The sequence below is a fragment of the Brachypodium distachyon genome, chromosome 2, assembly GCF_000005505.3.
Source record: "Brachypodium distachyon strain Bd21 chromosome 2, Brachypodium_distachyon_v3.0, whole genome shotgun sequence".
NCBI classification, from domain to species: Eukaryota; Viridiplantae; Streptophyta; class Magnoliopsida; order Poales; family Poaceae; genus Brachypodium; species Brachypodium distachyon.
Genome location: NC_016132.3, coordinates 27214603 through 27226694, shown reverse-complemented (window position 1 = coordinate 27226694; position 12092 = coordinate 27214603). Strand labels below are relative to the sequence as shown.

The window sequence follows — 12092 nt, the reverse complement described above, 5'->3', positions numbered from 1 at the left end:
TCGGTATGGTCGACTAGAGGGGGGGGGGGTGAATAGGAGACTAACAAATTTTAACTTTTCTTTTTCTTGAAAGATAGAAACACTTAATCCTAGGGCTTTCTAGATTCTCTAAAGTGAATGCAACCCTAGTATTAAGTGCAATAGCCGAAGCACTAGTCAAAGCAAAGTATAGACAATGAAGTAAAACAAGTAAGTAAAGGGGCAAGTATGATACCACACGGGAAGACGAATATTTCACCGGAGTTCCACCTATTGGGATCGGTGGACGTCTTCGTTTGGAGGAGGGCTGTACCACAAAGAGAGAGACGCCACGAAGGCTCACTCTATTCTCCAACTCAGCACACCACAAAGGTGGGATGAGCTCTCACAACACCACAAAGGCGAGGTGAGTTCCACTAATGGTTTACTTGAAGGCGAACGCCGAACCTTTACAAACAAGGAGAAGGACACGAATCCACAACTAAATTGGAGTCTCTTTCCCAAATCCTCAAACACCTCCTCACAAGATTGGAGTGCTGGAAGTTCTAGGGGGTAGAACTTCCGCCCTGCTACCGGCCTCCTACCGCTTTACGCCGTAGGATTCCAGTAGCGTTTCAGTACCAGACCGGCACTAGGGCGGAACTTCCGCCCACCGGAACCTTCGGCTAATTAGGCGGTAGTACCAGCTATCACTGAAAAAGTCTGAAAGCCAAAGCAGGATAACGACAACTCTCAACTCAAAACTGGGTTTAGGCTTTATGTGGGCGCAATCTAGTAGATTTGTGTACGTGAAGTTGATTCACCCAAAGCTTTCCCAAATGGACTCCCTCTTTATAGTACGGATTTTCCTACTACTCAATAAAATATAAAGGCGTAAATCCTTATACGCTTCTTTCCATTTTTAGGGCGTTGAATCGTGTCACAACACCAGTTATCAAATCTGAAAACACTTGACGCACGATTAGTTCACAAGTTATGTTGTCATTAACACCAAAACTCATTAGGGATCGAAATGTCCTTTCAATCCCCCCCTTTTTGGTGCTTGATGACAACACAACGATTTGCCTGTCAAGATCAACATGCAGCAAAATCAGGTTACCTGTCAAGTGAGCAAAAGAGTTGGGCACACAAGGAAACCACGCCGAAGAGAGTGAAACAAAAAATAGGAAAACATAACTCATGCCACATCATACCAATCAGAGAACCACAGCCGCTATGAACCAGTGCGAACGGCTCAGCGACCATGATCGGCGGAACCAAAGGCATAGAACCCGCACCAGGAGGAGGGAGGTCGATGGCACGATCTAACCAACCAGAATAGCACATATAATACAAAAGGAAACAACAAGCCCAGACACCAGAAAAGAGGAAACAAAGGGACTCCCTCTTTATAGTACGGATTTTCCTACGACTCAATAAAATAAAAAGGCGTAAATTCTTATACGCTTCTTTCCTTTTTGAGGACGATGAATCGTGTCACAACACTAGTTATCAAATCTGAAAACACTTGGCGCACGATTAGTCCACAAGTTATGTTGTCATTAACACCAAAACTCATTAGGGATCGAAATGCCCTTTCAATCCCCCCCTTTTTGGTGCTTGATGACAACACAACGATTTGCAAATAAGATATGACAATAAATCTTAGAGCAAAGGGATATAAAATATAGACGGGCTCCCCCTAGATATATGCACCATTTAAATTTGGTTTTGGAACGCAAAGTGCACATACTCTAGGATCAACGCTCCCCCTAGATTTTATAAACCAACAACTCAATTGCAAAGGAACAAAGATATTTCAATGAACACTTTCTTAAGATATGAATAATTCATTTAAAAGAGATAAAGACCATACCTACTAGAGGCACATAAGTAAGAATGAATCACACAATGAGCTTATCTTTGCAAAGAGATCTTGTGATGGAGCAAATCTAAAAGGGCACAAATAAACAACATCTCCACACAAGATAGGTGAGACAAGATATATAGAGGATAACCACAAAGCATAGAGCAAGTCATAATGTGGCTAGTTATTACAATCATGCATAAAGTTTAACATGTCTCACAAAAAGATAACAAATGCCACGAAGGGCATTTCACACACATCAAGTTCACAAACTTAGTTCTCATGCAATAAAAAGTGCGATAAAGCCTTGCAAATCCCCATTCTACTTCTACTCCTAACTAACTCTCTCCCCTTTTGGCATCAAAGACACCAAAAAGGGAAAAACGTCCCAAGGAGCAAGCACAACACAAGGGATCACTCATCATCTTCATCATCGTCAAAGTCATCATCATCATCATCATCATTGGTGCCATTGTCTTCCTCTTCTTCTTCCTCTACCTCTCCTTGTTCTTGTTCTTCGGAGGGGCTCTCCTCTTGATCCATCTCTTCAATCCATGTAGAGGTGTGCTTGGACTTCCAATTCTTGAAAGGAGTAACAATCTCCTCACTACCACTAGGATACGGGATGTCCAATTTGCGACAAATGGCCTTTTGCACACGGCGATTCGCCTTTGACTCAACACGGGCAGCATACATCTTCTTCTCAAAATCCTGTTGGATGCAAAACATTTGCTTCATTTTGCGGCTCATGGCCTTCATCGAACTCTCTTTATGCTTGCTAGAACGAGTGCGGGGGACAATCTCAAAATCTTACATCATCCGCATCACTCTCCTCCGCTTCTTCTTCTTCATCAAATCTTGATTTATTATGCTTCTTGATCATCAACCTCTTAGACAAGTGCTTGGACAACGGTGTATCATCAGGAATGTTGGCTTTGTTGATGAGCAAAGCTATGACATATGGTGCATAAGTGGCTGACCGTTGAGAGTTGACAAGTCCATTCATCTCATGCCAAAAATAGTCCATGACATCCAATCGCTCATTGTCATCCTTCTTCCTATGAGTCCAAATCATAAGATCACCAAGAAAACCATGCACATCAATGTTTCCTCCTTTGACTCCAATGGTCTCTCTATAGATCCTATGCATAATGTCATACACAGGTAAGAGGTCTTTTGACTTTCCAAGGTCAGCTCTCCCTCCAATGTAAAGTGGCTTCATTTCTTTCTTATCCATAGGATAGTCTGCCCCATGAACTCGGAAACCAATAGCAATCTCATTTCCATGATCTTCATAGCCTAGGATGGTGGCAAACTCGGCCCAATTCCTCTTGTAAACATGCTTTCCTGTGATCCAAGTGATAGAACGGTGCTCATCTGTCCCAAAGTGCACTGTGGCATAAAACTGAGCAACAAAGAAGGTATTGTAGTCTTGTTGGAACTCCATGATGTCAAGGAGACCAAACTTCTCACACAGTTCAAGAGCCTCCTCAAAATACTTGTTCCGACGCATATGAGGATGTTGATGGCACATTGAGTGACAAGCTTGAAGGTATCACCTGAGGTATAGAGCTCGGCAAAGATTTGCTTCTGAAATGCAGTATAAAACCCATTTGGAATGAATTCACCCTCAGCAATGTCCTCAGGATACGGATTAATAATCCTTACTTCCTTGAACTCATGAGTGGAGTACTCCTTGATGGACTGAATATGTTGCTTGCCGGTAGACTTGGAGCGGGACTTGCGGCTGGTTCCTGAATATTTTCCTCAATGATCTGATCCCGCTGAGCTTTGGTTGGTTTCTTGATAGCTGAGTGCCTTCGCTTAATGCCTTTGCCTTTATCACCTTGGCTAGAATTAGCTCCACCTCCTGTGAATAAGATAACAGATGCAAGGGACAGGAGATAAGCACAAATTCAATAGGGAAAATGGAGTGAGGAGCATGAAAATTGCAGTAGTATTGATATCAGTTCAGAAACAGGCGGAGGCTCCGCCTAATTAGCCGGTGGTACCGCCGAGCGGTAGTACCGCTAAAATAAGCGGTAGTACCGGTGATACGCAGCAGCTAGGGTTTGGGTTTGAATCCCAAATCTGAACCTAAACCAACTCTCATGGCAATGTTCATGCAACTCAAGCACTGAAGAATATCCAACACCGATTCTACCAATAGCTAGTTCATCTTCTCTCTCCTCATACCTAGGGTTCCAAAATTAGAACACTAGAGAAGGGAAAAAGGAAAACTTACTGGACTTCATGGTAGAGGAGATCAAGGAGAACAAATTCCTTGGAAGAGATGCGAGATTAAGCGGTAGTTCCGCTAGATCCAAGCCTCAACTTGGGAGAGGACTTCACTGTCGGCTGGCAATGGAGGAGGGGGTTGGGCTCGGGCTCAGTGGGGAAGAAACCCCCACCTGGTCGGCCCCACCCCTTAGATATCAAGGGGGGCGGTGACAGTTGCCTCCCGCGGACCGGGAACGCAGTCATCCAAGGGACCGGGCACCGCGCACGATACCATCCCGGGGACAATTGCCTCCCGCAGATCGGGGACGCAGTCATGACCGGGGACTGCGCACGATACCATCCCGGGGACTGGACGTGCACGCCCTCCAGTCACCTGACACGCATCCACTCCCAGCAGCCGGCGTGTGGACCCTCCTGGCAACAAGCGCGTGCCCCTCGTGTATCGCACACCCGCTCACCACGTCGACCAGGCTCCGGGACACCCCCGTTACGGAACACTCGCCCACTCCGCGGAACATACAGCCTGGCGCTCAGAGCCAAAACAGAATCACGCGCACCAGAACAATCACCACCCCGGACACCCGACACATGACCGCGTTGCAAGCGACCAGGTATGGGAAAAAGGGCAAACAGACAAAGACAGAGGCGAAAAAACCCAGGAAGGAGCAGCGCACAACGAAAAGGCATAGCACAAAACGAACAAAGCACGGACCTCGAGGCGAGCAGCAACAGCCAACACCCCGTGAGAACGAAGGTCACGACCCCGGAACGCAACACCTACACGCAGTGAAAAGGAACCAGATCAACAACAGAACAACCAAATGCAAGAACACACGACAGCCATCAGAACGGCCAGCCACACGAACAGGCATCGTAAGGACGAAAGCATAGCAAACGCAAAACAAGAAGAACACGGGCCTCAAGTTGAGCAACGACAGCGAGAACCCCACAGAAAACCAACGTGACGTCCTGGAACACATGACCTACACGAACAAAACAAGCGGCGGACCAACGTCACGCTAAAACGCACGACTGCCACCCGAACGGCCCCCGCATGAACGAACGCATGGACGTCCAATAAACGCAGAACAACATCAAACAGAAGCAAAACAGGAAAACAAGAACAAACACAGCGTGAGAGATGAACCAATGTCGACACGGCAGTAACATGAGACACGGCAGAAACAGGAGACATGGCAACCCAACCGAACCGCCTGAAGCCCAAACACGGCGACGGCAGGACCAGGGTGGCAGTAACTAGAACCACCCGCACCGATTCACGAGGAACAAAACCAGTGATAGGACAACAGGACGCAAGAACCCCCAATAATGTGCACTGTTGAGAAAACGCAAATTACATGGGCAGCTGCTGAGGTGGCGCGGTGTGAGGGCGAGAAATCCTTCCCCTTTCGGATTGAGAGTTATAAATAGCATTTGTGCAACCAAATGCACTGTAAGTTTGCTTTTATAGTGCTTGTTTGGGTTCATTCATTTTTACTTTAAAGTTGGTTCTCGTAAGAGTTGGTAGATTTAATATATGGTCTCGGCCTTCTCGTGAAAAAATAATGCTTGTTTGGATCACATGTGTTTGGTTTTTTTGGGCTTCCGAGTAGGAAACATTTGGTTCTTGTGAATTTTGAGCCAATAACAATACATTGGTTTGCTCAAAAGGTTAGCACCTATTGACGCTTTTATAGTCTGTATATGCTCCTTGGGTTATTCAGGAAGCCAAACTTGCTACCTTAGCACCTGTTGACGCAGATCAGATTATGTGCAAACGGTAGTCACTAGAGACACATCAGAAGCCTTGGCTAACAAACATCCCACGGTCGGTCGTCTACTGGTTTTCCTAGCATTGAAAGGTGGGAGCACTAGGATGAATGTTCGGGAACAGTTTTTACCTTTCTTTAGAGATTGGTGAGTTCTTGATGGTGATGTTAGAAAACCTTGAAAATTATGGGCAACAATTATATCAGAAAATCCCAGAAATTAAGTGGAAAAATTCGAGAGTAAAAAAAAAACTGGAAATTCAACATGAACTCTCTGAGGCCAAGAATTGAAGCAAGACCCATGCAATATTCTCAGAACCTAACTGCTACAATTTGGATCGTGGAGATTTGGACAAAGTCCTCGGTTTGCTACCATTTCGATGATGGGGTTTTCATGAAGTCCTGGCTTTAGTGGGGTTTGGACAATTTTTGAGAGCCCCTGACGGAAGATTTTCCTACAAGGCAAAGGATTTTCTCTTGACGGCAAGAAAGTTTCCGAGGATTTCTGATAAATCTAGGATGTTCATGTAAATTCCTCGTGGATTTCTGATAAATCTTGGAACATCAAGAAAAATCTCAGGACTTCTAGGAAATCTTGCGATGTTGAAGAAAAATCCCGGGGACTTCCAGAAAATCATGGAATGCTGAGGAAAATTTGCTCTATTTCCATAAAACCTTGGGCATCAAGAAAATTCGTTGCGTCTTCCTATAAATCCTACGATGATAAGGTAAATTCCTTGGGATTCCCCACAAATCCTAGGATGATCAAGAAACATCACTAGTACTTCTACTAAACACTAAATGACCAAGAAAGTTTCTTAAGATTTACAGGGAACTCATTGCACGAATCAAAGCTTATGTAAGATTGACTCAAATACATTATCAATGACTCTAGATCAAGGGGACCTCTGGTCGTAGTAAAATAAATCTCTTGTGTGGATTTGCTCTTGAATCCTACATGAAGATGACCAAGTCAAGAAAAAGCACCTCTTAGCCAAGGTGCCAACTAGGAGGGGTCAAGCCACAAGGCATAGTCAAAAGAGTGAAGAAGTCAAGCATGGTCAAATGGAGAAATGACCAAAAAACAAAGAGGAAAGAGAAGAGAGAGCTTGAAACAGGAGTTGCAAAGCAGAGATGATAAAGCAAATGGTCCACCGTGGACCATGAACCATCCTTTAATTTCCATCCACTTGGTTCAACACAAAATATGTAACCAATTTCCTTTTGTACCATCAATTTGTTGTCCCACCAAGGGTAGCCATGGTCTTTGTCATGGATCTCTAGCCTATATAAAACTCTCATGGGACATGTAACCCTTCGCTCTCACTTGGAATAGAAAAAGATCAACGGGACATGCCCATCGTTTTGGTGAGCTCTGGTTTGAGTTTCAAAAAGACCCGTTTGGTCTGAACATAGTACTTGGTCGCGCTCCATGAGGCGACCAAACCAATTCAAAAAACATCATTATGTCAACTTTGTCGGGTGAGTCATGTGTAGGACGACATTTCCTCATATATAAGAACTTCGTACACACACCTTTTGCGCTTCTGATCATCGTGCATTGGTGCCTCGGCCCTATACATACTCGGTGTTGTTCGAATGCAACCACATAAATGATTTGGTAGTAGATCATAGCAAATTTACAACGGTAAATGCTTAAAGCCGTGACTACGATTAAGAAAAAGATTACACACTTCGGAAACAAAAAAACTTACTTTGCAATGCCAACCACACAACGTCTCATTGGACATATTCAGAAACCCCCTCACCTCAGCAGCAGCAATATAACATCACTTGGAAACGGACATAGGCAAACACGAGTTTGCCACATGAACATGTGCAAATGTGAAACATGAGCGTTCTTGAACTTGTCAGTGAATACACACAAGTAAAATCAGGTTACAACCATAGAGAGTCAAATGGGATGTCAAACATTTTTAATCAATCAACTTATAGCACAAATTACACTACAAATTTCTATTTTGTGGTTTCAGAGTTCCGTTGCAATATAATACGACTCTTTGCCTTTCCTAATATGTATTTTGAAATTTCGTGGCATGATATAACGATGCCTCGTTAGTTGCTAAAAATTGTAAACTTTTTCACTACCATTTTAGGAGGCCTCTAGTGTTTAATGTTTGGGCGGCACAAATGAATTTGGTTAGAGCATCTCTAGCCGATACACTATATTTGATTCCTTATCTCTCCTTACAGGGGAAGAAGTGTGAATGGTTCCTTGCCTATTTTCTACCCATTCCAACCGATTCCTTCGATTGGTTCCTATATACTCCCTCCTTCCCAATTATTTGTTGTTTTAGAGTAATCTCGAATACCAAGGACTCCACCGAGCATACGTACGAGGTAAAATCGCATATGCGATTCCGGATATGCAAGTGGTTTTCACGCCGAGGGATTCACACCAATGGTAGTCTGCCATGCATGCATGTGCTGCCCAGTAGGCTGCATTTAACCTGCCATGCATGTTGACCAAAAGATGCATGCCTAGGCTGTTTACCTCCCCGAGGCCAGCGCTCGGTGTTTCATAAGCTAGCGCATGCACGAGACCATTAAATACCAGCTAAAATGACACTTATTATCGGAAAAATTAAAAAAACACTAAAACAACGTTTAATTTGGGAAGTTGAGAGTATATCTCAGTTACCTATACTTTATTATTATTTTTAAGTGATTTTTAACATATGCATTTGTAGATTCTCCGTCATGCATCATAATAAAAGAAGACAGAACTACATGACAAACATTGGCTATTGTACCAATTTGAGCGCACACCTAAACATAATATGAGTGCATACCTAAACATATTTTGCGGCGACCTGTGTGCTGAATCTGTTCCTTCGGGCCTTGAGAGACCAACAAACCCTCTTGATAGGTCCGCCAAACCTATGCGCAACTCCTCATGTTTCCCAGCGCATGCATATTGGATATGACGTCATGTGCATTTAATTGTGTTTCTAAAAATTCAGAAAACTATATATCCCAAAAGGAGTGTCGTAATTATGATCCGTTTTTACCATTGCGTCTATTGCGATGAGAATTTATAAGTATTTTGGCTAATATTTATTTCAACAAGCAACTTTAGTGTTAAAGTTCGTAGTGCTATGTTGCAACTCAGTCACATTGATAGTACTATGATGTTAATGTCTTCCGTGCTGTCATTTTGATATTTGTGGTGGCAACATTTGCTCATGTTGCCATCTTTGTATTCTCACTGCTGATATTTGCTCCTTTAATGGTACTTTTGGATCATCACATACAACTAATTTGGCTCATATCCGGAAATATTGTCAGTTTTGGCTTCATGCTATCCAATTTGCAATTTCGTGTAATCAACTTTGGTTCATGCATGAAAGATGCCAACAAACCATGAGTTCCCCACCGACTGGAAACCCGAACCCTCTCCCCCATGACCAATCTCCTTTGCTTGCCGAGTACGTAGATATTGTGGGATGTTGATAGGACATGCAAGTAAGAGAATGTTAGGGGTATTCACAGGCAATATGTGTGGTATGTCGATAGGCAAATTGCATCATTGTTATAGAAGTTATCATACTAGTAGGCAAGTCGTATGCGTAGGTAAAGAAATAATAAAACACTATTAGCTGGAAAAACAAGTATACATTACCTTACTTTACTTTAACACAAGTTGCTTCTGAAACAATATTCCCATGTGAGGTTTAGTTTCAAAGAGCTTCATGACAAGAAACCTAACACGTAAACAAGATTAAAGTGCGAACGACAATTAGAAAGTTATGGCTTTTTTCACACGTAAAGGAGTTTGATGAAAAGAAGTAACCGATGCACATACTTTCTTGCACGGGCACACGAGGACCGGTCCTTCCTTTTTGCCTGTGCGGACCAGCTACTATCTAATTAAGATACCTCTGTCCATGATTTATAATAACCGCACATATATTTAGATCATCAATTTAATCAACTAAATATTTACTTGAAAAAATTATATTCAAAATTTTTTAACATTAGATTTGTGATCGAAATAACTTTTACATTTTGGTATGAAAAAACTTCGCAGCACTAGAACCATCAGATTATTAGAACCAAGCAGCACCCAGGGCGGCGAGGTCGAGGCCTCAACCTCAACCCCCTTCTCCTCCAGATCCGGCGACCACGTCCTCCACCCTCCTGCCCGCCAGAGCTTGGCTGGGCGCGGGGCCAGAGGGCCTGCCCAGGGGCCAGGGCGCTGTGCCGCTGTGAGCTTTAGCAATAGTAGGCCAATAGCAAAACCCCTGCTTTTACTTCGAGCAAAAAACCAAAATAAAAAGAGCAAACCCCAAAAAACCAACAAATCTCCCCCGCGACGCCGCATCCCAGCTCCGCGCCGGCTCATCCTTCTCCGACACGCCGCCGCCTCTCTCTCCTCCGCGACGTCGTCTTTACGAGCCCATGCGCCCGGCGCACCCTGCACAAGGCGCTCCTTGGCATGCGGCAGCCGGCAGCCGGCAGGGTGTAGCGCCCTAGCTTCGCCTTCCTGCTTTAGAGCCCCGTCCCTCGCTCCGTCTCGACGATTCGATCCCCACGCGCAGCAGCTCCCCCCACCCCGCCTTCCTGCGCTGCCTCTCCAGCCGCGCCCCTCCTTCTCTCAGTTTTCCCCCACCCCACTATTTTGTTCTCTGCCTCTGGCCGCGGCGGCGGCTCTGGAGGCGCCGTCGAGATGAAGCCCTCGCCGCACTTCCCGGAGATAGGGAAGAAGTCCAAAGGTACCCCTCCTTTCCCGAAATCTTGGTTTCTCCATCTCCCTCGCGCTCCTGGATTGTTCAACGTCATTTTGCCGGGGATTTCTCCTCTGGTCCTTGCTAAAATCAAGCTTTGGCATGCAGATTTGGTCGCCAAGGACCACAGTTTCAACATCGGGGCCTACATATCATCCGGAGCGGTTTGTTCCTCGCCTTCTCTTGTTCAGATTGTGAGGTTTCAGTGTTGTGGTTCCGCCTTAGTCTGGAGCTAGGGTTTTGGTGGTTGTGCGGTCATATCTTCTTGCTGAAAGCTACATCAATCAATTGCTACTGTTGCTATTTGCTGGTATTGATATTGGGAATGCGCTTTAACCTAATCGAGTTATTTTAGTAGTAATGTATGGATTAGTGTGATCAGGGCCTGGAGTACTGTAGTTTTGTAGCTTCCCAACACGTTTATACTTGGTGGAGTTGGTGCTGCGCATCCACAAAGCTGTTTGGCTGCTTGATATAGGATGAATGCTAGAAACACATGCTGATTTTATGGTGGAAATAATGCGAAGTGAATAGCACATATAGTATGTTTTTGAAGTTGTTGGTAATGCAACATTAACGGCCTTCGTAATTTGGTACCTTTGGGGTTTTGGAGGTTTAGCTCCATGGGATGTTAACCTTCAGACTTTGGTAGTTGACATTGTTCATTTGTTATGTTGACTGCCACGTCGCTTCTCTTCATATTAAGCAATATACTTTTCTAGATTGATATAATTTGTAGTGAACTGTAATAGGATGCTATTTCTGCTGCCCTGCGGAAACATGTTGAGGAGGAAGCTCGAGACCTCAGCGGTGAAACATTTCTAAGATTTATGGATCAGCTCTATGAACAGATATATATTTTACTGCAAAGTAACGATGTTTCTGAAAATTTATTGGCTCTTCGTGCTATCGATGCTTTGATTGATATGCCGTTTGGAGAAGGTGCTTCGAAGGTTTCTAAGTTCGCCAGCTTCCTGAGAAACGTGTTTGAAGTTAAACGCGACCCTGAAATTCTAGTTCCAGCAAGCACGGTGCTTGGTCACTTGGCAAAAGCTGGGGGAGCAATGACTGCAGAGGAAGTTGAGCGACAAGTAAGTTATAATTGGTTACAAATTTTTGAATATATGTTTTCAGTTTTCTAACAAGTACCTTTTCAGATTAAAACTGCTTTAGGGTGGCTTGGTGGGGATCGAGTGGAGTATCGTCGCTTTGCAGCTGTCCTTATTCTCAAAGTAAGTTAACTAACCATCTTCTATAGGCATTATATGTTTTAATCACGATCATGATGGTAGACAAATTCCTCCTTGCGACATTCCTTTTGCAAATATTTTTATTATCCTGAACTTGATAGCGAGGTTCATTTTGTAATGTTCATTGAATATGGGTTAAACATAAATAATGGAGCTCCCATTCCGCTCCTTTTCTGACCAAATAGCGTCAAGAAATTGGGCTCCTAAATCCTGCTCCGTGGCATGCAGTAGCAATCTTTTTGTGGTACACTAGATTCAG

At 44.1% G+C, this 12092-nt stretch overlaps 1 protein-coding gene across 2 annotated transcripts in view; it reads left to right on the top strand.

The window, feature by feature from the left end:
* Positions 1–9978: 9978 nt before the first annotated feature.
* Positions 9979–12092, top strand: part of LOC100835842 (serine/threonine-protein kinase TOR) — a 31701-nt gene continuing 29587 nt past the window's right edge. Inside the window, exons 1-4 of one of the 2 annotated variants that reach the window (XM_024460324.1) lie at positions 9979–10571; positions 10692–10747; positions 11336–11674; positions 11741–11815. In XM_024460324.1, coding sequence (XP_024316092.1) covers positions 10526–10571; positions 10692–10747; positions 11336–11674; positions 11741–11815 — 516 coding nt within the window. In that variant the 5' untranslated portion in view covers positions 9979–10525. The remainder of the gene's footprint in view (positions 10572–10691; positions 10748–11335; positions 11675–11740; positions 11816–12092) is intronic. The other variant, XM_003568577.4, reaches the window with a different exon arrangement.